The 26,084-nt window shown below is 41.6% G+C and overlaps 1 protein-coding gene across 1 annotated transcript in view; it reads right to left on the bottom strand.

Annotated features, from left to right (window-relative positions):
• Positions 1-862: 862 nt before the first annotated feature.
• The window catches only part of srrm3 (serine/arginine repetitive matrix 3), a 72,908-nt gene continuing 47,686 nt past the window's right edge, over positions 863-26,084 (bottom strand). Inside the window, exons 3-14 of the mRNA XM_062433343.1 lie at positions 25,273-25,374; positions 18,376-18,477; positions 17,703-17,783; positions 17,151-17,219; positions 14,114-14,149; positions 13,800-13,850; positions 13,119-13,226; positions 11,520-11,682; positions 3,873-4,168; positions 3,465-3,710; positions 3,245-3,370; positions 863-1,251 (exon numbers count right to left, since the gene is read on the bottom strand). Coding sequence (XP_062289327.1) covers positions 978-1,251; positions 3,245-3,370; positions 3,465-3,710; positions 3,873-4,168; positions 11,520-11,682; positions 13,119-13,226; positions 13,800-13,850; positions 14,114-14,149; positions 17,151-17,219; positions 17,703-17,783; positions 18,376-18,477; positions 25,273-25,374 — 1,654 coding nt within the window. The 3' untranslated portion in view covers positions 863-977. The remainder of the gene's footprint in view (positions 1,252-3,244; positions 3,371-3,464; positions 3,711-3,872; positions 4,169-11,519; positions 11,683-13,118; positions 13,227-13,799; positions 13,851-14,113; positions 14,150-17,150; positions 17,220-17,702; positions 17,784-18,375; positions 18,478-25,272; positions 25,375-26,084) is intronic.

The raw sequence follows: 26,084 nt of genomic DNA, 5'->3' as shown, positions 1-26,084 counted from the left end.
ATCATTTAGGGAAGAGAGTAAAAGTACATAATACATTCCCCTCCCTCTCATCCCATTTACCTCTGGATGCAGGCGGCTGACATACTGTAGAGTTCAGAGGGGAGCACAGATGCACCCCGGCACCTTTAATGACGGCCGGGTGTTCTCCTACGAGCAGCAAGTCTCCTCCAGATGCATCATGCTAAGTTGCCGTCAATCAAAACCTCTTCAAACTATATGGAATATACAGTGCATAGTTTACAAAGCCAGAACTTAAAAGTTTACATCTATACAGACAAACCTATACAATACAGTTCTTATCATAAAAAAAAGTTCCTTCGTTTTTTGCTTACGATTTCGTCCTCCGACTTCTCTTTTTGTTCTCACTTTGTTGATCTGTGTGCTTCAATGAAACAGAAGTCTTTGGGAGATGATTACATGATGAGAAGGAAAAAACAACCCAAAAAAAGTCCAGTTTTCTGACATGTACAAGTAAGCAGTTTACTGTTGATGTGTCTTCTTTTTGTCTTCTACTCAGCTCCTTTTTTTTTTTTTTTTTTTAGGATATATACATTTATATAAGTGTATAGTTTTCATGTTTTTTAATGATTTCATTTTTGGTTGCTTGTGGAAGAGAAAAGAAAGAAAGTGCTTAACATACAGCGAGATTTGTTCTTTGGGCTCTGGGCTCTATCAAATTAATTTTTCCCACATGTGATAAACCCATTTCCTTGTATGTGAAGACATGAACAGTGACAGCCAATTTTGTAGTAATGTGCTATATCAAAATACATTTCTCCTCTTTGATCCGGGCTCTGCATTGGAGAGAGATAATGGTCTGGGGTTGAGGAGTTTAGGCCCCTGGACTGTACAGCAGCGCGGGGGTGCTGTCGAGGGCTTGTTAGAGATACATAATGACTGAGCCGCAGCACAGTAAATTTGAACTTCTCCTCTACTTGTTTTGTTTTTTTTGTGTCCCTTTCTGTGCTGCGTTCCTCTCAGAAGCCGGGGCTGTCGTAGCTGCTGCGGCTGTAGTAACTGTGGTGGCTTCGGGAGCGGCTCCTGCTGCGGCTCCAGCTCCGGCTCTGGCTCCGACTCCAGCTTCTGCTCCGGCTCCTGCTGTGGCTTCGGTTGTGGCTGCGGCTGTGGCTTCTGCTGCGGCTGTAGCTGCTGTAGCTGCGGCTACGGCTGTGGCTTGACCGCGAGGGGCTGCTGTCGTCGCTGGATGACGATGGACTGGGCCGGTAGTACGGGATCGGCCGCTTCCGAGCGCTGGCGGGGGGGGGAGACGAGAGGGAAGGTGTTAACATCAAGAGAATGACGACAACTGCTTGATGAGTTAGTGTGAGTAGCATCTTCAGGCATTTATTGGATGCTGATGTCAACACACGTGATGTGTTAGGAAAAGACTTGGTTGTATGAGAGCAAATCAGTGTTAGGTTACAAAGGCGGTAGATCAGTACAGGATCTGCAAGAGAGCAGCTATGTGGGTTAAAAAAGTCCAAGCTGTCCACACACACTCACACACACACACACACACACACACACACACACACACACACACACACACACACACACACACACACACACACACACACACACACACACACACACACACACACACACACACACGCCCTACAGACTCACACATACACACAGCAAAGAAATGCATGGTTAGTTAAAGCGCTTAGATTGCCTTGTTAATAGCCACCCTGGAAGTGCTTCCTGTAAGGTAATTAGCTGTTAGCTCCCAAAAGAACTTCTTCTTCACAGTGGAGGCCAACACCCAGAAAAATTAACAGTCAACAGTGCGGATAGAGAAAAACGCTATCAAGGTGTCCCTGCTGCTACAAGTCATTTCAGCAGTGTTGTAGATAACTCTTTAACCTTGTATTCTACAATGTATCTGTCATGGGATTCCACAGCCGGTGCAATAGGCAGATAGGCACTAAACAAGCCTTGATAGCGTTTTAATCTCTTGTACTCCTGTGTTACAACATCAGTGCATAACCGCAGCGGGGTGTAGTTTTTAGAGTTGGTTTATTCGTGTAAATTTCAGGAAAGGAGATGAAGGAGGAGAGAGAGAGAGAGGGGAGGGAGAGAGAGGACAGGGGAAAATAAAGAAACAGGAGGAGGCCAGGTTTACTCTGGGGAGCGCTGATGGTTTTTGCTGTTCAGCCAAGCTTCAGGAGTCAGGCTAGCAGGGTCCTGCTGCACGGCAACAGTTACCAGGGTAACTAGCCGGCAGCTCAGTTCAGCAGCATCATCCCGTTGTCTCGGCACCAGGACCTTTAGGACTGGAGTGAAAGATGACAAGGTACACACGTTTCACCCATGTCTATTAGCACTTGTATGAGAGGGCACAGAGGTGACAGACGGGATATGTGAGCTTTTCTTTTTATGGTTTTAATACTCAACTACAAGCCTTTAAAGAAGTTTCTGTGGGGAAAAGATAAAATGATCAAACAATGAATAAGAAGCAAGTTCACTATTAAAATACTCAGCCTCAATGAGTAAGTCTAATTCAAACATGGTTTCAGCAGCAGGGGAGGAGAGTCTTGTAGCAATTCATTGATTAATATTTAATGGTACAACAATATCAAACAAAACAGTAAATCAATACACTAAGATATAACAGACAAAATCGATCAATGGAGATTAATTCAATACACATAATCCAATAACAATACAATAGACAATATAGAATTTCTATGGAAAATAGAATAAAAGAGAGTTATTTTGGACACTGCTGGTCATAGTTTTGTAATTTGTTTTCATAGACTGAATATTAACATCTATCTTGGTGTGTCTTTCCACCAGCTGTGAAATCACCACATCTATTTGTGCCGGGACGTCTTCATTTTTACTTCGCTCAAAAGATTTAAAGGATCATAACACGGTTCTTAGAGCAGGAACCACTCCCCTCATTTTATTGCGTTTGCTTCTCATTGTTGTAATCTGAAGTTATAACAGAACGACTTTTGCCCAGTCGTGAGTGCACAGCTGTAAAATTTACACTTAAAAATTAAAGTTATGTTTTAAGTGCTGAGTGTAATGAACATTAAAGTGTGTCATATTAAAGTGCTGTTAATTCAAGACATAAAAAAAGCTGAACGTAAAATTCAAACCTGTCAGACACACTGTGAAGGACTGACTGAGTCTCTGGTGCTCTGCTGGAGGAAGATCCACACAAGTTGTGAATAAATGTACATCCAAATGGAAATCTTAACAATATCAGGAGGTGTTTATGGACAAGCTGTGTTACCTGGTGATCCTGCGCGCCTCCATGAAGCTGGGGGAATCTCTTCTCCTTTTGCGAATGGGCGAGTAGCTGCGAGAACGACGGCGAGCCCGGCTGTCGGTGTCGGAGCGGTTCTGACTGTCTCTCTCTCTGCGAGACACACAGAACACAGTTAGAGCAATGACAACAAAGCACATGAGAATGTTAAGTGGTCGTAGTGGTGGTGGTGGTGGGGGGGTCTAACCTGGAGTTGTTCTGTCTATTGTGTGGGGACTTGGCCTTGCTTGGGCCTCTGTCTCTGGAGGCTGAGGATGAACGCCCGCTGCTCCAGGAGCTGCTGCGCTGTCGGAGGTTCTGTTTGCTCCGAGCCTCCTCTTTCTTCCTGCCTGACGTGTGTGAGTGGCGTCCTGGAGATGCTGATGGACTCCGGTGGTGCGCCTGCCCCCGACTAGTGCGGCGGTGACGTTTGGAAGAATGTCCACCTTTTGTCCTGCGGTTATTGGAAGGGTGGTAAGTTTTTGAAATGTAGGAAATGTCAAATATTTCTCTAATAATAATCGTTAAATGGCTAATGAGGAAAATTCCAGCAGTGATAAGAGCCTGAAACTGCTGGCTCCTATAGTGAGAGACACACAGAGGTCTTTGTGCTTACTTTCTCTGGTGACGGGAGCTCCTGCCTCTGTGAGTGTGGTTGTGCTGGGAGTGGGCCGAGTCGCTGCTGTGAGCAGGGGAGTGGGGGCTCTTATTCTGGCCTCTCTGGCTCCCTCTCCTCCCTGACGCCTGGCCTACGGAGCTCCCTACAGCTGCGTTCCTGCCGTCCACACTCCCAGCCTCTCCTGCTGTGCACATCTGTCCTGTTTGGCTCCTGCTGGGGGCACTGTGGAGCTTGTGCTCTCTCAGCAGAGCGGACTGGATGCTTGCAGAGCCAGCAGTCAGCAGGCGGAGCTTCTGTAGAGAAACGATGACCAACAAAGGAAAAAAAAAAAGAAAGGAAAAAAAAAGAAAAGAAAAAAAAAAGGACAAAAACAGCATTAGAGTGTCTCCAGGTTGGTGATTGAGTGCTACGGTGTACTTGCCAAAAGAAGGTAAACATCTAAAAGAAAAAGGTCTAGGTTTTCTCCATATGGCTTATAGATAGTCCTCTATGGTGCAGCGCATGCAATACTTGGCATGCAAAACCATAATGAGTTGAAGAAATCATAATCGCAAAAACAAACAAAAAAAAACTAGGAAAAAGAGGTAGAGAGGGAAAAAATAAAACAAAAAACTGTGAACCAAATAAGTTTAAGAGCAGAGGCAGAAAGTACAGAGCTACAGATTTTGTAGAGTAGAAAAAAAAGAGGACTTCTTGAGTTTTTTTTTTAGTAATGGTTAAAAAAAAGAAACGAAACAGAAAGAGAAGACAACTTGACGGAACATCACAGAAATGGAAGGAACAAAATAAAGATCACAATTATTGAATCAATCGAATCAGAAAACAAATCGTCTGCTACTCAATTTTCTCTTTCTGGATTATTTTTTCCTGTAGACAATTGCTGAGATGTGAACAGCGACCCATTTTCTTTGTCTTTTTTTTTTTTTTAAATGGTTACTCTTGTTTAACTCCCTTCTGGTTAACATCCACTTACCAATAAAGTGGTATTCCCTCCTTTAGTAGGTAAGGTATGAAGAAAAGGGAAAAGTGGGGCAACATAAGTGCATCATTAGATTCACAAAATGCAAGAGAAAAAGACACAAAACCCTTCCCTGCCAGTGACTCATGAGACAATGCATGGAAATCAATGGAAAAGAACTCAAAAGCAAAGAGGATAACCACAATGTGCAGGGAATCCCTCACACAGAGAGTCAATCCTCTGGGCCCAGTCACCTTCCTAAACATCAGAGAGCAACTGGCTGGTGAGAGTTTAAAGGTACTTTCTTTACCTTTTTTTTGTTCATCTCCGTGACTTATCTTCCACAGTTTTATTTGAATGTCTGACACGTTTACAGGCTAACTACCTCGGTTACTTTTACTGGCTACAAACTCTTTGATACAGGACACTCAAAGTTGTTTCTTTATAATGTACTTCCAGGGAGTTTTTGCTACGTAACACCACTGAGTCTTATGTTATTACTGAGACTGATTTGGGTTCATTTAATGGCAATCAGGACTTATTTTGTGAGGGGAATTGACTCATTTAACGTCCCTGCAAAAGCGTTCGGTCAGTGAAATTGCATCTCGCTGCTTAAACAATAAGAATGTGGAGAATGTGATTGGATCCCTTGGCTTTCCTTACAAGTAAAAAGCTACTTTTCAAGTCCTGAATAGACTAAATTAACTTGAAGCTAGCAGTTTTACAGGCTGGAGGTTTAAGGCCAGCTGTGTTTTTCTTACTGTCAAAAAGCTCATGAAGAGACCACCATCAACAATGAATTGATCCTATGGTGTGTGTTCCTTTCTGAGTAACATGTTCCTTCATGAAAATGGGCACTACAGCTTATTTTTTTTAGGCGACAGCCAAATACATTGTACCGAATGTGTATTAACATGCAGGTGAAAATAGTCCCCAACAAATACACTATTTACTTCTATTTGAGTGACTTGCCATAAACTACACTAACTACACTACAGCTGTTTTAGGAACTTACTGAGCTTTACCTAGAGCAGCTAGCATGGATGTAGAGATAGCAATATTGGTTGGTCCACCACTTTGGTCCACACACAAATATCTTGACAACTATTGGATGAACTGCATTAAAATTGTACAAACATTCATGGTCCAGTTCCCACCTATACTTACTTACTTTGTCCAATACTTTGGTTTCTTATCAAATACCTGTTCAACTCTTGACACTCACATTAACCTCATCTGTACTTTGTTATTAGTGCTAGTTAAACAGTAAGATAAGTAACACATTTTTGGTCTTTTCAAATGATTTGTTGACAGTGGGAAAAACACACCAGCCATATCATTTCATCTGTGTATGGTGGAATGAAAATATATTACAAGTCTTTATTTTAAGCATCAACAAAACCAAACTTGGATAATGTGAGTTTTGGGACTGAAACCAGTGATGCACAGTTACACATTGCTCATTTTAAGCAGGTCATAAAAGGAGGGCATGTCTCCAAAAGGTGTTTTGTGTGAAACCAAATACAGCTGGCTCTTCCGCATGCATTATCATATTCTGTCTGAGCTGCTTGGTAATCTAAGATACAGCAAAAGCACCGACTGATCCTTGCGGAGAGCAGAGCCGTTCTCCACTTGAGAGAAGACGACTAAAGCGGTATAATAAGAAAACACACAACCACTGGTGCTTATGACAGTTTTGTTAGGAACAGTCGTGGAAATCAATATGGTGAAAATCATAAGACGAATGTACTAATTCACCAACAGACAGAGAGATGCTGGACAAAACAGGAATGCATTCTACCAAAAAACAGAAAGAAAAGAAAAGTGGAGAGAGAAATGGACCTGGAGGATAGAGTGGGATACTGGACTTCAGAATGAAGTTAAGGAGGAAAGAGAAAAACCAGAGCTCTAAGTAATCCAATCTTCAAGAGTCAAATCAAAATTGATGAAATAAATAAATTTGTTTGAAGACCATTGATAAACAACAGAAGGAGAGAGAGAGAGAGAGAGAGAAGAGAGAAAGAGAGAGAAAGAGAGAGAGAGATCGAGAGAGAGAGAGAGAGAGAGAGAGAGAAACATTGACGTCACTCAGGCTAGGGTGCTTGTCACATTCTCATCTGCATAAAGATCACGTGCGTAGGCAAAGCATTACCTACCTTCCATTTCAATCAGTGACACGTATGCAATATCAACAAAAAAAAGGAAAGAAAGAAAAAAAGAAAAAAGGAGAAAGGAATGTTCTCCGCAGCGAAATGGGAAAAAGACAATGACCTCTTTTAGTATCAAAGCTACATATTGTGTCCAGAGACTAAGGAGAAACAAACAAACCAAAAAAAGTTTAAAAAAAATAAAAAAAAATAGGGGGAGGAAAAAAATAAAAAATCCAGATGGAATTAAATCAAACTAAAATTAGAAACAAAGGATGAATCTAAAAACTACATGATTTGCTTTGTCTTTTTCGCTTGTACAAATGCAGCCATATTTGTATCAAAACGGGAGGTTGGGGGTGGGGGGGTGGGAAAGGGAGGATAGAGGTGAGCGGATAGAGTTAATTATCATATTAGTGGACATCCATGTAGAGTAGAGTAGCTAGAAGGTTGGGGGAGGAGGAGCATGCAGAGCTGGCAGATGTGAAAGATATGTGGGAAGAAAAAATGCCAGAACAACAAGAGTGAGACGTGAGTCACACATGACACAGATGAACAGGTAGGAGAGGAGGAGGAGGAGGAGGAGGGAGAGGGGAGAAGAGTGTCGGAAGGGGGGGGGGGCAGTCACTGCTAAGATGAACAAACTAGAGAGTCGGCACATTTGAAAGGGACCCCAGTCACATTCTGGCCTGGGTCTTCTCCAATAGCAGCACACATCTCTACTCCTGTTTGGACGTGAGCCCAGCTTTTCTTCCAGGCAATCGTTTGGATTTATTTATCACCATCAACTCAGGTACGGTAAGAGGCAGCCTTAAGTTGCTTTGGTTCAAATCTGCTGTTTTAAACATGATGAGTGAGCTTATATTTAAAAAAAATGGCTTGGGTCCCTTTTAAAATAACAATCAAGTTAATAAATGTGTGGAGTTGTCCTAGTTCATTTAAAGAGTCCATGTACTAGTGTTTGAAGACTTTGAAATACATCCATTAATAATGAGCAAGAGGATGAGTAGCCTAGTTTGGGACTGTCTCATCCAGTCATCAGCACAGCATCCCGGATGTTTCCTATGGAAGAGCTTTAGGAAGCAGCAGTGGGCGGCTTTTTTGTCAGAGGTGGGAAACTTGATGAAACCAACCCATTAGTCCTCCTTTATAAAGCACTCTAGAAAAAACTAAACATGACTTAGAAAACACTTTCAATAAGGCATTAATATTTTCTTTATGTTACATGTCTACGTACGTTTTCTAGCACAACATCTTCTTCACCACATTCTGGTGTGCCAGGCCATAACGAGCTCATCACTGCTCCCTGTGGCTGGTTAACGCCCACTTCAAGTATGATGGGTAAGACCACAGTTGTAATGTAACGTCATTGGCCACAAGAGGCAGCAAGGAGCTCCACATTTAAAAGACAAACTTGGACAAGCTGCACAAAACTAGAGCCCGACTGATAAAACTTTTAACACCATGCGCTCTAATTCTACCAACCATGCTGCTAATAGAGAGAAATAGTCCTACATCTTGCTCTTAACTATGTAACACCATCACACAATAATTTGTACTACTGCTTTCATCTGTATATACTCCAGATCCTCTAATATATTTGTACTCTAAAACCTATCATATATTTATGTAAACACTGGTTCCTTTATCTACTGTTAATTCCTGATCTGTAGTAGCTTTTCTTATCTTTTTTGTTTTACTTTGTTTTTATTGATCATGTAACTGTTACTGTGTATAATTTATTTTGCCTACAGCACTGTCCCAAGTCTCATTTTAAGTATTTCATCGTATAAATAATGTGTTATTCCACATAAATGACAAATTAAATTGAATTTCACACTTTATTGAGATTGTTTTCTGGCACCATGTTTCATTGTTTCGAGATGTAAGGCTTCAAGGTTGAGGACTACTGATTAAACTTACCCACCTCTGATGAAGAACAGCACACAGCTTTTTCATGGGAAGCATCCTGGACTGTCTTGACGTGACACAGTCCCAGACCGAGCTCAGAGGACAACTACAGGAACACAAAACTGAACCGGAACATTCGCTAAAACCACACAACTGCTGCAGTAAAAGTCAAACTTTCAGTTGGATCCAGCATCTTTCACACACATAACCATCCTCCTGTGCAAAGATTTCTGTGTGTGAGGATTATTATGGAACGAATATTTCAGCTTTTGGTGGAGATTAACAAGAGTGGCAACATCACCTTAGGCTAGAAAGATGCTGCTTTAAAAATAAATAAATAAATAAATAAAAAGAACCAGAGCCAATTATCACGCTCCTCTTCCACTACATCCCAACTGAATGGCTCATGATCAAACAGACCTCTCACTGGCCTGAACACACAGAGTAGAAAACGGAAAAAAACAGCAAAAAATACGTCAGGGTCACAAAAGATACTGCCACCTAGAGGCAACATGCACATCAACATGGTAAAGTAAAGCAGTAGAGAGGAGCGTGTGTTTAACCCCTGGTGGTTTTGGCAGGAGCTGTTGGACGGCTGGAGGAGAAGAGGATCTATCACTGAGCAGAGCATGTGTTTGAAAGAAAGACAACTGTATTGACAAGAAGAAACTATTACACATACCCAGTTAACCTACTTGGTCCAGTTCCAAAGCATTTGAGTGCTTTTTATGTAAACGAGACAGAGAGATTTGGGCATTTATTCATGGGTAAATACCACTTAAATCGATAAAAGGGGAAAAAAAGGAAACAGTAATGAATGAAACAAGCAGAGAGAGAAAGAAAGAGAGAGAGAGAGAGAGAGAGAGAGAGAGAGAGATCAGATGAGATCTCATAGACACATGCAAGCTGGAGTAGAAAATAGAAGACAGCAGTGCTACTTCAGTTCTCTGGAGTGTTTACAGAGTGTTTGCAGCCCATTTAAGTGCTTATTCATCAGGAAAAAAAACTTTCACAGGCAATCCTTCTGGTCTAAGTAATGTCTTTTGTTTTATCGCAACATAATGGCTGTCATCCTACTGTAGCTCCAATGATCCATTCACAGTGTGGAAGAGAAAGGTTGTTTCCTTAATAGCAGAGAGTGGTTTTAAAACTCATCACAGAGAGTGTCGTTCTGAAATAGTTATTTTCAAATCATCCAGAACGAAACATGGAACAGCTCTCTGTTAAACAGAGAGGAGTATGTGTATGCTTTATAACACTGTATGCTTTAGGGAGCTTATCGTGGACAGCGTGCAGTGTCATTTTTGAATTCAAAAGCAGTTCTAACCCATGTATTACTCAAAGGGTCTCATGATATGGATGGATTCAGTTCAGTCAGCTCGAGGACACGGTTCACCTCAGCACAAACGGCTGATACAGTGCTTGGAATGGTGAGCTGCACCTTATTTCAGGGTGTTACAATTCATTTTGGCACAATTTATGCCAAATTTAGACTTCCCATTAAAGGTGCAATGTGAAGGATTTAGTGGCATCTAGTGGTGAGGTTGCAGATTGCAACCAGCTGAATACACCTCACCTCCCCTCCCCTTTCAAACGTATAAGAGAACCTACAGTTGGCCATGGCCCCTCTAGAGTCAATGCTCGGTTTGTCTGTTCTGGGCTACTGTAGAAACATTGTAGTGCAACATGGCGGGTTCAGTGGAAGAGGAACCACCTCCTATGTAGATAAAGGGCTCATTCTAAGGGAACAAAAACACAATGATTCTTAGTTGTAGGTGATTACACACTAATTAAAATATACTTTTGAATATTATATTCCTTTTCTGCTAAATCCGATCTGCTAGATGCCACAAAATTCTACGCACTGCACCTTTAAGTAATTGGATTAGTCGGTTCAAGGAGGGACTGCAGATTGTTATCACTCTAAAGCAGCCTTCTCATCATGATTCTGGCAATACTAATTAAGTCTTTAACTGCAGTGTAACTTAGAAGTTTTCAGACACAGACACATTTTGCTTTGATATTTCTTCATGGACGTGGACCTTGGGAGGGGGGGGGAATGTTTGAAGTAGTCATACCTGTGCCTGGCTCAACTTTTTTTACGCCTCAGCAGGCACCCACTCGGGAAAAAAACAGCACATCTTTTTGCTCATTCATTTGGAAACACGGTGTGCCTGCGTGCGGCTCATATTTCCTTCCGAGGTGTGGTATGCTAATGCTGTGCTCTGACTCAGAGAAACTCTAGAACCTTCTTCTCTTTGCTCCCTTCCTCTGTTGCCGGCAAACAACGAGAAAAAAAAACCAAAAAAAAACAAGATGGCAGAGGAGTCAAAGAGAACCAGAAAACAAAGCAGCAGGAGCGGCAAGTTTTACACAGGACAGGAGTGTCTTTTAGACGTCAAAAATAATGTTATTAATAGTAAAAAAACAAAAACTGACCTACAAGCTAAGAATAGCTGATAAAAGAATGAAAACAAATCTTTCAATTTCAAAGAAGATGAGAATTCATATCAACCAACACAAAGACCAAGTTATAACTCAATTGCAGACTGTGGTATATACCGTTGGAGTGGGTGGGAGGAGGGTGGGGGGGGGGGGAGTGGGAGCAAAATAGAGGAGATTACATACATCGTGCCCCTTCTCGCTCTCGGCGTGGTTGAGTCTGCCGGCCTTGCCGTTGCGGCTGCGCTGGTTGTGGTCCCCGTTGTGCCAGGCGGTTGGACTGTTGGGGCCCAGGGACAGCGAGTTGCCGGACGCCTTTTGCCCATCTGTCTTGTGCTTGGAGTTCAGTCTGGAAGAGCAAAGCAACACAGAAACACACTATATAAACCACATTCACCACTTGTTTGGTACTAAAAGCACCTTTTAGCAAGTTCTGTTGACCTAAATCAGACATAAATCAAGTCCTGCTTCAATGAAAAGTGTTTGTAAACTGGAGGCTTCGAGTTTGTAGAAGTTGCCTACTGGACTTCTATTGGCTCCAAATTAGTTGTGATGTGATGACACGCCTTAAAGTCAGACTGAAGGTGAGCACGGAGAAACTTTCCACAGCCTTCTAGTGTCAAACTCTGCACATACATCATTCTGCACAGTGAAGCTCAAACATCCAGATGAAGCAACACAAAGAAAAACACATTACTGAGTGCAGTGCAGACTTTAAAGGGATAGTTCCCATTTATTTGAAGTTGGGTTGTATGAGAGACATATCCATAGTCAGTGGATCTACCAGTAGTAGATCCCCCTCCAGTTTGGAGAAGCGGGCAGGAGCACACTGGCTTGGAAACTCAGCAATGTACTGCTGTGAATGAGGTTGAAAAAAATCTAATTCATTTGAAATATATGCCATATTAAAATATGTTCACAGCTTTACCTTGCTGTCAGACATCCCTTTCCTTTGGCCCCACATTTTGTCAACCATAAAACTTCCATATTCCTATGTGTCACTTTCTGACCCAAACAGCTGATCTGCGGTGTAATACTGCCAAATGCTTAGCTTCTATGCCACTTTTTAAGGAAAGTTAACTATCCCTATAATTTAGACATATTGGTACTTTTAAAAAAAAGAGTCAGAATAAACTACAGTAGCATGTTCCAATCAGCATTCAAGAAAAATGATGTGAATCAGAAACTTTAACGGATTTGAAGAGATTTTAAAATAGAAAAATAAGTCCTCTGCAAAATGAAACATCTTACAGTACAACCACTATTTTTTTTCCATCAAACTCTGTATGTGTGCAGAGTGAGATATCATAGTCATTTAATGGAGGTTATTATAAGACATGCTGAGGAGGTTCATTTGTATCCTAATCTATCCCCCGAGGACCGAAAATAAATGAGAGAGAGACTGACAATCACCAGGGCAACCGCTCCACAGCCAGTAGAGAAATACCAGTGAGAACTAAGTGTATGTGTGCACTGGGAGCGGCTGTGGCTTGGGAGGTAGAACAGATCATCCACTAATCAGAGGGGTTGGTGGTCCACATGTAGAATTATCTTTGTGTGTGTGTGTGTGTGAGTGAGCATGAGGAACATTATAATGCGGCTAGGATAAAAAAAGTACATCCGTGTATTAATTCATGTGTGAATTGGCATGTGTTTTAAAGTGCTATGAGTGGTCAGTAGACTAGAAAAGTGCTATATGAATGCAGTCCATTTACCATCCATTCACTATATCCCTCTGTGTGAGTGTGAGTGTGCGTATGTGTGTGAGTGTGTGGAGGGGTCTACCTGGTGGGAGATTTAGATGTGCTCCGAGTGGAGGACAGGGAGGCGCTACGGGAGCTACAGCAGCTGCCTTGACGCTGTGAACTCCTACTGGGGGTCTCACCAGGGGACCTGATAGATGACAACAAGTTGACGAACACACCACGCACGCACACACACACACACACACACACGCACACAAAGCCGTGGGTATGTATGCACACACATCACAGGGACACACACGCCAAAGCGAGCTCAGTAGTCAATCTCATGATATGTAAAGCAGTTCATGCACTGCCAAACACTTTCAATATATATTCTAATCAGAACAGAGTGCAATGTATGGTATGGAAATTGTGTTGAAGTCACATATAATGCTTGTAAGATACACTCGCTGCTTTTACACTCGTTAACATTCTCTGTGAGTCTGAGCTGGGATAATGAGTGTAAAATACCAATATAAATTTATGAGAGGCCGAACGTGATTCCAATTGTCCTCATTGTTGAGAACTGAGGCTATTGTTCACTGTTTGTTTTACTGTATGCAGAGGAGGAATTGTGCTAAACCTAACACACTGCATACTATGTACTTTCAGTTTATTTTACTGAATGTAAAACTTTGTGACATTACATATATATTATTTTCTTTCAGCTTAACATTAATGGTATTATAGATTTTCCAGGGAGTGATTCTGTGCATCTCACCTCTTTTTCTGTTTGTTCTTGTCTTTGTGTTTGTTCTTTGGGCTGCCCGATCTGAAACAAATGTCATATATAAAATATGAAAATGTGAATATTAAACAATAGGTTAAATGCATTCCCTTTGTAAAAAAAAAAAAAAAAAAGCTCATTGTGCTCCATGCTCACCCACATGGATTGCATTGTATTTTGAACAAAGAGTATGCAGATAGCAGTTTGGTCAATAAGTACACCTTATCCAAGAAAACACAGCAGTAATGCTTTAATGTACACCTTGGTGAACAGTGTTGTTAACTGTGGTGATCATGTTTCACACACACCTGTATCTCCTCTTTTTCCTGGAGCCAGAGGCAGATCTACAAAAATAAAAACACCACAATCATTGTAGTGATGATATCATGATAGCTACATCACATTATACTCTACTGAATAAGTAGATGTTACGACTGGACCAGCTCCAAGAGAGAGGTTTACTGAATTATCCTGGTTCCTTTTTCAAAATGTATTTTCTATTTTTTTACCAAGAAAAGGTGTTTTTGCATCAATTATGTCGGAAATCATGTGTGTAAATCGGTAAACCTGCTTCTTGGAATAAATTCTTGTTTTCAAAGTAAACACAAACACTTATCTGTGCTGTCACTAATTTGCACAACACTTTTGTGATATTTTTCCATATTTTCATACCATCCAAAGAATATCGAATGCATGACATCAGTGAAGGTGCATATGACCTTTATTTAGCTGCAGAGTGTCTGCACTGACTACACAGACAATAGTTCTATTCATATTCTGACAAATAATATCTGTGTACAATTTAATGAGAAACAGTCTAAATGTTACAAATACACAGACACACAAAGCAGCTACCAGCCAAAGTCTTGGTTTGGTCACAGAACATGAGCATGTTCATGTTACTGTGAACAGAAGGAGGATCGTGTATTTTCATGTGCCAACTCCTAAATGGAATATTTCAGTTTGTACTTCTGCGCTTTTAATGATGTGCATGTGAGCTCCCTCATTGCTAACCAATCTGAAACACATGCATATATAGCTATCTATATGTGTAGGGGGGGGGGGGTTCCACAGGGAGCTCTCACCGCCAGCTTCCTCCAGCTGCTATTCCACAGGTGATGCATGTCAGGGTGATTTATTTATTTATTTATTTATTTCTGGCTCCCCCCGTGACAGAGCAGGAATAAATAAACGTCGACGCTGAGATTCAGTGGCAGTTCGCCTCTAACCACGCGCTGAGTATAATGACGGGGAGGACGGCCACTCCTCAGTCCTCAGCGTTCACCTGACACATCACCTCCGTATCACTTTCACCCTCGTCGCAGTTTCCATGGTGATTAGTCAGACCGGTCTGTGAGAGTTGTTGCTATTTTCCTGAAGAGCCCTACATCTCCCCTGCTGTTTTACACACCTACAGCATGCGGTGGAGTGGGAGGGATGGCGGCAGAGCGACGTGCGATTCGCTGTGGCTCGCTGAAAGAGGAGTAATAAAGCTGTCACAGTAATGTATGTGGCTGATATGTGACTTAGAGCTGTGGCCTCAGTAAGCAGCCTGTGGTTCCCCACTGGAGGGGGAATCAACTGGAGACTATACAGTGTATGAGGTGTTGTTCTGGAGAGAGCTCATTATTCTTCTCCTCTCACACACACTCTCACCGGCTCTGCCAAATCCCTCACCCAGCCATCTATTGCAAGAATACAGTATATACCCCCATGTGAGGAATGGATATGCATCTAAATGTGCATGAGCTATACTATAAAGTGAGTTGTATGTTGCAAGCAAGCAGTGGTATGAATCCCCCCCCCCCCCCGCTAACACACACCTTAAAAGGGAGACTATCATCAAGGGAGGGCCGTCTCTGGAGAGGAACCCCATGCTGTTCACCCCCCCCCCATGCCTCGCCCATACATTATTCATTTATCAACAGTACCTGCAATGCAGAGCAGTTTTCGGTATAGGGAGGCGTGGGTTAAGGTAGGGATGAGGAGGAGAGTGAGATAGGATGCGGGTGGGTGGGGGTGGTGGTGGTGGGGCTTGGATGGATGAGAGGTGGGAAACAAGAGCGGGGCGGTGCAGTGATGCTCAGCAATTTGGTGAGAGGCTCATTTTTCTTGTATGGCGCGCCCCCGTACAGGCTGGGTTATTAGAGCAACGTATTTAGCCTCACTCTTCCCCTGAGTTAGGCGGAGGACGGGAGAAATTGGAGGAGGATGGCGCTCCACAATTGCTTATTGTCATTATGATATCTAAAGGCAATACACAAGTATTTGTTGATGAGCTCTTTATTGCCTCTTACCTTCTAGACTTCTTTCTTTTTTTCTTTCTATTCACTTCTTCCCTCACTCTTCCCTCCTCCACATCTTTCTTTCCTTCTCCCCTTTCTTTTGTTTCCTATATCGCTTTCCTTTTTCTTCCTGTTTTCTTCTCTTACTCTTCTCCCCTTCCTTTTTCTTTGTCTTTCCTCCTTTCTGTTTTACCTTCCTTTTCAATTCTTTCCCCTTCTTCCTCCCCTTCTTTCTGTATTCTGTCTTTCTTTCCACATTATCTTCCTTTCTTCTTTATTTCCTTCTTTTCCTTTTCATTTCTGTATTTCCTCCTTTATGTCTTCCGCTCCTTTTCATGCTTGTTTGTTTTTTCTTTCTTCCTCCCTTCTTTTTGTTTCCTGTCTTTCTTTCTTTCCACATTCTCTTCCTTTATTCTCTTTTTTAACTTCCTGTACCTCCATTCTGTCTTCCCTTCCTTTTCATTTCTTTCTCTCCTTCTTTCCTTCCTCCCTTCTTGTTTTGTTTCCTGTCTGCCTTTCTTTCCACATTCCCTTCTTTTATTCCATTTATCTTTCTTTTTTTACTTCCTGTATTTCCTCTTTTCTGTCTCCCCTTCCTTTTCATGTTTTTTACCTTCCCTTTTCTTTCTGTGTCCGGTCTGTCTTTCTTTCCACATCCTCTTCCTTCTTTCTTCTTTCTTTTTTCAACTTCCTGTCTTCCCTTCCTTAACATTTGTTTGTTTGTTTCCTTCCTTCATTCTTTTTGTTTCCTGTCTCCCTATATTTCCTCTTTTCCTTCTTCCATCACCAACAAGCAGACAAATACATGTAACAAATACAATGTAACCAGCAGAGAGAAAAAGAATGAAATATCATCCATAATTAAAGAACAGAGTGACATCTCTCACTGTGCGTGTACTTTTTATGTAGTTCATGTTTCTGATAAGTAAAACATCAAATGTGTGCATCCATCATTGTGAGTTGGCAAACACTTGAAAATCAGAGTTGATCTTTCCTGTGACGGCATGTCGCTGATGATGCTTACCCACACACACACACACACAAACTCACACACTCTCACCTGTCGCGTTTGTGTTTCTTCCCACTCTTTTTCTTCTTCTCCCTGCGAGTGGGTGACGAGCTGCCAAACCTGTTGATGGAGAGAAGGAGACACTACATTTTAGCTTGTCATCATTGTGTTACATTACATTACACCTCAATGGGGATCACTGTTAAAAAAGGTGTCATCTGATAGTAACACAGCAGATTTCTCTTAGAGGCCTTTTTTCCCCCCTGCATTTCATCTCTCTGCCTTTCTCTTTCTTTTCATTCTTTCTTCTCTTTAGCACCAGTGCACCTTTTCCTTCACACACTCTGTCAGTTACTCATTCTCATTGTTTCTTTAGCTGACCTTGTCAAAAGAAAACAGAAGATGAGACCGTGCCTCGCTAATCATTTCCCTCGCTCCCCACAATTGCAGCGTCTAATGGCTTGTTCGCTAAAATTCACACCGAAATAATTGGAAATCCCGTTTCACAGAGCTGCGGTTTAATTTTTCTGCCAACGAGGCCAGGGCTGGAAAAAAAGGGAGAAAAATTGAACCACTTCATCAGCGGATGTTGCTGCCACTCACCGACTTCTTCGGCGGCCAGATTTCTTCTTCTTCCTTTTCTTTGGACGAGGGGATGGAGAGCTGCTTGATTTCCTCTTCACTCTGAATTGGCCGCAGAAAGAGAGAGAACAAGAGGCAGAGCGAGACCGAGAGTGAGATTGAGAGGAGGGAGAAAAGGCACAAAATGGTTTGAAAGTGATGGTTATTATAATGATCCTCAAGAAAGAATGAAATTCAGATTATAGTTATTTGCTTTCATGCTGAAAACAAGGCGATAAGCATCCATTTTTTCATTTCCTCAATTCATTTTGCAGTATAACACAAAATATTTGTGGAATATACCTTACAATGCAAACAGGAAATGGCTTTCTGGGAAATTACATAAAATATTTTCTATGAAGCGACATATGCAGGGAGCACAATCTAAATGATCATCTGTGTTATGCTTTTGAAAACACAGTTAAATAATGAAAAAAATAATTTATGTATATGAATATTATCAAAGTAAACAGCCAAATGCCACGTGAAGGAGATGATAGATGGATGACTTCATTAAGATGGTGAAGAGCTGGTCAAAACATCACCGTAATATAGTGTCTATGTGTTTATGTGTGTTTATGTGTGTTTATGTGTGTGTGTGTGTGTGTGTGTGTGTGTGTGTGTGTGTGTTTGTGTGTTTAAAAATGTGTTTGACCTGTTTTCACTGTGGTAATCGTGGGCATAGTCTCCATCTTCATAGCCAACCAATTCAGGGTCCTCTTCATACTCATCAGGCTGATAGTGCAGGTGGTTGACACTGAAAACACAAGAGCTGAGGGTCAGAATGTGTGTGTGTGTGTGTGTGTTGTGTTGTGTGTGTGCCTGGAAAGTAAGGTTAGGGTTTTCTGTTGCTAAACATGAGGATGCTTGGATCTGTAAATTGTGCATTCATCCCACAAGAAGGTTCCTAGTGTCTGATGAGAGTTGTTACATTACCTGATGTCAGCTACCATGAAAAACTGCAGTGATTGAATGACTTTTATTAAACATTTCAACTCCTTTGACATGATCGTTGCTGTAAACAGGTGAGAAGTAATAACCGCGTATTTTAATTACTGGATGCCAACAGTCATATTGCACTGGGCTGGAGCTGCTGTGAGATGTTCAAAGTCACATTGGGGAAACGGAAAGTGGAAGTTGTGTGAGTTGTATGAGTGGTATGATTCAGTAAAGTAACTTTCTAACACATCTTTTAATTTAACTCTCTCTCTCTCTCTCTTTCACAGTTTTTGTGTGTTCACTGCAGATTTTACACCTGCTTTTCTCAGGCATTAAATTCCACACGTATATTCCTCTGCTACAGTGGTTAGACTGCAGTGATAAATCAGTTGCTGGGGGATATTTGTATAAATTTCCATGCCCTCCTCCCATATTTTGTGCCTCTGAACAGGAACGCCTTAAAATGCATATTGCATGAGAGCAAACATGCAATTTTCAGTGGTGTGTTGCTGCGGTCCATTAAATACAGACACACCAATTAATAACACCTGCCTGTTTTTTCTTTTTTTCCAATAACAGGGATGCAAATCCTTGGTAAATGCCTGTTGGGAATCTAATTAGTTTTGCAGGTATTCAGACATAAACCAAAGTGTTTTTGATCTGATGATGCTGCTAGATGAAAAGTCAGAGGATCACCAAAATAATCACAGATAGTTGTTGAGATATTTAACTAAGAAACAGAAATGTCAACCTCATGGTGGCACTAGATCAAAAAAAATTCTCAAATGCAGAAAAAAATGTTTACCAATGCTGTAATGAGCGAAAAAGGTGACACATCCGTCACTTAACTTGGGTAAGACTTGGGTGTACCACACTAACATTTGTGATCTTCCTTCACCCTAGCAGTCAAGATGTCATCGTCTCCTACACTTCCAGCTCAGCTTGTGGGATTCATATTTTCCTGCTTGTTTCTAACACATACTATATTGTATATGCAGACAGATGGCAGCAGCCTCCTCCCTAATCCTCCCTGCCTCACTACCCCCGTCCCTCTTATGTAGCATCCTCTGATCAAGCAGATCTGACCTTGCTGACGCCTTGAGGACTTAAAAAACTGATAAAAGCCACAACATTTTCATTATTTTGCCTCATGCAGTGTCATCTCTCTGATCTAAACTCTTCTTACTATCATTACAAACCCACAATGGTGGAAGAAGGATTAAGATCCTTTACTTAAAGCTAGAGTGTGGGATTTATGTCTCCCCCTTCTGGTAGTGATAGTCATTACAAAAACACTGTCATCATGTGCTTACGTCATAGGCTCTGTCATAGCATACTCCTACAAAATGACTCCTTTTACTTTCAGAATTTGATTTTATTCAGTCTGATAAGATTTTGAAAATCTAGAAGAGCTGCATGATTAAATTATTTTATCTCTGTTCAAGTTAGCAGAGAGCGTACTCTGCCTATAGAGCATGTATACTATGCATTCATCCAGCCAGCGTGGGGAATGTGAAACCCAACACCAGATTAAAAACTCTGGTATACTGTGAAGTGCAGTGAGTTTGATTTGATGTTGATTAAGGCTTCATCAGCCTTGCGTGAACTTGTTTTGCAATGGCTGGAATGTAATGTGTTCATTTAAATGTAAAAGTTCTGCACAACAGAAACTAATTATGTTCCAAACACAAAAAATATTGCAATGGTGGATTTCTACTCTAAATGCACTCATTACTCTCATGGAGAATCTAATTTGTGAGAATAGAAAATGACAATAAAAAGTCTTAGACCTTTTTTAAAGAAAAAATGAAGAAAAAATCACAAGTTTACATATTTTTTTAATGAATGATTAACTCATAATAATGAATAAAATGATGCTTTAACACACACTGCCTGTTTATTTTATATGTATACTTTAATGACTCATACACATCTGAAATGTGAGCACGACTACACACTGCTTTTTGTAAGATGTCAAAAGACAAAAAGGTTGGAAACCACTGGTTTCATCTTTAACAATGTGTTGAATTTTTAAAGCTTGTTATATTATCCATTGTGTCAAATCTTTATCTGAAAAGTAACTAAAGTGCTCATAAATGTAGTGGAGTAGAAAGTACAATATTTCCCTCTATATAAAGTATCATAATATAGAAATACTGATGTTCAAGTACCTCAAAATTTTACTTAAATACAGTTGAGTAAATGTACTTTGTTACTTTCCAGCACTGCAAACCCAACAGTCAGTGTGCTGGTACTTTTGACATAGAGATGCAGCATATGGAAGTACAGTGTATGTTATTTGGATTAGAGCAACAATGAGACAGACATAACCCGGATGACTACCCAAGCATCCTCCATTAGTAAGAGAGAGATGAAAACAGGCAGGAGTAATGAGACGAAGAGGGCAAAGCAACACTCAGACAAAAAGTTAATAAAGCAAAGGAGAACGCAGCGCTTGTAAGGAGATCAAACACACATGGGGCCCACTATCAGTGCGAATTTTACATTGAATCAGGATAGGGAGGAGGGCAAAGTAAGTGGTGTAAAGTATCTGCGGGGAGAGCGTGTGTGTAGCGGATTTGAACGGGGCACAGTCCTGACTGTTTGTCAGGAAGAGACGAGGCAACAGCGCCCTTAATTGGCTGAGCACCAATGGGTACACAGGAATGACGAATACCAGCAAAATAACCTCGCTTTGCAATGACAGCTCTTTATGCGCACATACACACAGGAAAGTGTATGAGCTCCATACTGGCTCTGGTGAATAAACTCGCATTACAAAAAATCTTGTTAATTGAATTTGAGCATCAGCAACAACAGTCTCAGAAAACTGAATCAATTGAGGAAAGAAGTAAATAACTGTAGGCAGTGTGGTTGTGACGCAGCTCACATGAGAGCAGGATTTTAACTTGTACTCTATTAGGTTAGAATGTTAGAATTTCAGATCAAGAAGTAGGTTAGGTTTATTTTGAATAAAGATAACAGCTACATCTGAGGACTAGCTGAAACCTGCAACGATTGGACAAAATCACACATAAAGACTGTTTCCACCAACCATAATTACATTGGACAACTCACTGTACAAATGGCCAGTATTGACTGGAGATCTGGCAGTATACGACCCTGCAAACCCTCCAACAACACCAATTATTGTGTGTTCCTGTATCAGTACGTCTCCCTCGGGTAACACGCGTTAGAAGTGACGTCATCGGTCGCCAGTGTCAGTCGCAAATATCAAACCTATTTAAACAAAGACTTTATGGGAACGACTAGCAGCATATCACACGCTATGAGATTTTATCTGCCGACTGTCAACACCAACTGACCCGGACCGGAACAGACTCGCTCCAACTTGGTCCCAAATCATGCAGTATTCATAAACGGCTCATCAGTTGCAGTGTGTGTCCCTGCCGTGAGGTGTTTAAGTAAACATGAGGAGAAATGTCTAATATAAGAAATTCATAGGATGGTGACACGCTTGCATTTGGCCTTTCAATAATGACAGTTTGCTTTTTAGCTGCCGGTCTTTGTGCCTTTTTCTTTTTTTCTCGAGGACTCTGGGGTTGAGAATGTAGTGTACTGCCAAAAAGGACAACTAACAACAATTGAAACTATCTAGTAGCCCCCATGCTGAGTCATTAGCGGTAAATCAACTAATTCCCCATCCTGTCTCTAATCTTTTAAATGATGACATCCTCCAATATGCCGGAGACATCTGTCCAGTCTGGTTGTGCTCAAGACGACGTCCCTGTTAGGCAGATGAGTGAGTGCCCCTGCGCTTAATGGGGCCCTGGTGAGGCAGGAGCCTTTCCTTATTCAGCCACTGTCCCTGGGACTTGGCAGTGATTGACTGTGGCCAAGGACCCTCCTCTGATCTGCAGCACAGAGTAGTGCAGCTCAGTCATATCCCCTCTCAGACACTCACTCAGTCACTGAAGACCTGGATATATTTTTATTGCTGCACAGAGTTATAGTTTGTTATTCTGGGAGGAGGTAGGTGGAGGTCGGATTGATCACTCCTTAGTAGGAGGGTGGGGGCAAGTCTAGTAGCTACTTTATGGTGGTCATATTAAGATGAAGGATTGACTGTGTTGGGAGTTTAAGCTGAGCTGATCAATCCTGTGATCACAGGGGGAAAAAAACCTTCATGTTCTGGATGCACAGTGCTTAGATATCTGCACCAATAGTAGATCCATTTATTATTGAAATGAAGCATATTTCTTTGTTTGCTGATGAAGAGACGTCAGTCTCGGGCTCTTCATCAGACGTTGAATGGCTATGTAAAGCCCAGGGTCAACTCCTCCATTGATCCTGCTCTGATCAGACAGACTAGGTGTGTAAGCCTGAACGGCTCGGAGAGGCTTTACACACTACATTCCTTCTCTTGCTCTGAGTTCCCATCCTTTCTGCAGGAAAAATCAATGTGGGACATCGGTAAACAGAGTTATGAGCTGGCACATCCGTGCTTACTGCTGGCTGTTTATTGCTAGTGTGTAGGAGTATTAAGCTGCAGCTGAGGGGCCTAGCCTGTCAATAGTACTGCTCCCTGTGGAAAAGATGGCGTATGAATAAAACCTCCCAGCTGAGCAAACTCAAACACACTGAAGGCAACATTAATTTCAGGTCACAATGGAGCTTTTCATACAGAAAATCTACACATCTTTGTATTTTTTACTGTATTTTCAGTTCCATCATTTAGCTCAAGGCACCACTGTGCCTAAGTACAGCTTCACAGAGCCACCAGCATGGAGGCTTAATTATGTCACTTTAAATTGAGTAGCATCAGTTTGCAATTAAATTAAGTTTAAGATGAAGATTAACAGCTACTGGGCACAGGATTGAATTATAGCAGCATAGTGTGTGGTAATTTTATTACAGTGGTTTCTTATATATTTGCACCACCATTAAAAAAAAAAGTTCATTAAAAACAACAATAGTTTGTTCTTCAGTTCTCTTTTCCAGTTACTTAAATCCACTTTGTTCAGGCAAGTCACGTAAATTCAATCGAAATATCTCATTTCAAATCTAATAACATGAAAATGAAAGATTAAATAAAGCAGGGCCCTGGTTTCAGAGACAGAGAGTGCTGTGAGACAAACCTAGCTATTAAAATGAGATCACATTCATGCTGTTTACCACTGTGACTGAAGCCCTCCTGAGCCCACTTTAACTGATGTGAGGGTCCCCTACTGTATTACCTACTAATACAGGAGATTGTTCATCAGCTTATTGCCTGTGGCTGCGAGTATCAAGGGAGTCGGTCAGTTAGGGCCTATAGTGTAGTTTCGCCCCAAGGCCAACCTGCGGGTTAATTACAACAAGCTTGCTATCATATTCAGATTTAGGTACTTGTAAAATCAGTGTTGGTCAGCGGGAGGTTGATTACTTCAGGCAGAGGTCTGTAGTTGTGAGCGTGTGTGTGTGTATGTATGTGTTAGGCCTGGGTGAGTGTTGAGGGTGGGGAAAGCTGAGGGGGGATAACAACTCTGCAAATTACAACCTTTTTCAATTTTCCACATCAGGGCCTCTCTGGAGAGGGAGTGTTGTGAAATTTGAGGCAAGCTCTGACATCCCAAATTGACTCACAAGTGCCCTTGAGAGTGAACTAATGCGAAAAGCAAAACAAACAGAACTTTCTGTATCTACATAATTTTCTCTCTCTGGGCCTCGAATTTTTCCTTTGAGTCATTCTACTGTAAATACGCATCCAGTATAACTCTGTAACTCTATAACGCTGCCTCCTCATTTTGGCACGCGCTGGTTAAATGTCAGGAACTGGCTGACGTGCAGAGGAGGGAGAATCATTAGTCTGGTCTGTGAGACAGGAAGCATCAGCGTCATTATTTCACAGACTGCAGATCACATCTCCACTAACGCACTTGCCTATCTCAATCATTCACACATAACTGTATGACGGTGTTGACTCAGGAGGGCCTACACCCCGCTGCTGTCGCTTCTCGTGTTTTTTGAAGGCTGAAGCTGCGACCTTTCTGAGCTCGCGCACCATCTTTCCGTGATCTGGACACATACAAGCATTAATCTCTCTCTGATTCTTTTTAATTCTATCTATGCGTGACTCTGATGAGACGCTCTCCCACCTCGTGCTCAAAGCTAGTGCGAGGCTTGCCGCTAAACAAATTGACAATTATCATGCCAATCTTTGCCTCATTGGCTTCCAGCAGAGTTTAGAATAGACTTTAAAATGCCGCTGATTAGTTTCAAAGCACCGGGGTTTAACCACTCCTTGTGTATTCAGGGGAAATGCATCATCAGTCAAAAGCTAAGGATTCAAATCATAATATATTGCACTTTTGCAATTATGGTCAATATTCTTTGTCTGCCTGAAGACATTATTAGACTGTGACCTCTTTGAAAATCAATTTCTGCTTGCACTGATATATATTAGTGTCTAGTTTGTTTAGTGTCATATATAATTAAGCATTTGGATTAATTTTTAATTAATTTATCATCAAGGATACAAAACTCCCCTAAAAAACACTAAAGAACTGTGAGGGAAAAGCAAGGAGAGAGAGAAAAAACAAAAAAAGGAGGAACTGTGAGAAAACACGCAAGCACATGTTACTGATATCACACCTGATGTTTGGTAACTTACACTGGTTGTGTGTCTGAGCCTTCTCTGGTGATGACGCCCTCTTTGTCCATCAGCATTTGTCTGAATGTGCTCACTTTCTGTCGAATCTCTTCCTCTGTGTACCTGCGGATGAAGATAAAGACACACACACACACATTCAGAGTTAGCCAGAGACCATATACAAGCTTATGAACATACTGCCAATTCAAGTGACAGCATTGACTGCATAGGGGACTAATTGTCATCCATTGTCAACACGTCATCCCCCTGCCAGACCGTCCCCGACCGTTATCGCGTCCTGACCAAAAATTACACCCTGGCCGAATGATGTATATTCTGATGACTCACTGACAGCCTCGGCCAGCTCCTTTTTCTCAATCTGACAGCGTGTAATTTTTTATTCTGTGAGCGCTGTAACCTCGCTGAGTTGAGAGTAGCTGTTAGGGAACGTGAAGAGTTTCGAACAAGCTGACACAGACAGAATACTGCAGATTGCTGCAGTGGCACGACGAAGAAATGACTGTGTCACATTGTAGATTTAGATCCATATTTTCTGAATGAGAATATCTGTCTTTTTTTCACCCTCCGAAACATTGTGGCTGTCAGTGGGTACAACAGCAGAACATCAAAAGGGTTTTTATTGAGATTTGGGTGACCAGCATAATGAATGTATCAAACACTCTTCTGTACACAGTCTTTTATATGTACAGCTGTGGGCTCCTAGTTTGTGAACAACACAAGTAAGCAGCTTCTGACCACAAGTTTGCCTTTACCACAGCTGTAGGAGTGGTGAGAGCTCTGCAAAGGGAGACGATAATAATTCAACCACCCAG

This window comes from Scomber scombrus, chromosome 14, assembly GCF_963691925.1.
Source record: "Scomber scombrus chromosome 14, fScoSco1.1, whole genome shotgun sequence".
Classification (NCBI taxonomy): Eukaryota; Metazoa; Chordata; class Actinopteri; order Scombriformes; family Scombridae; genus Scomber; species Scomber scombrus.
This window is presented reverse-complemented; position numbering and strand designations above follow the sequence as displayed.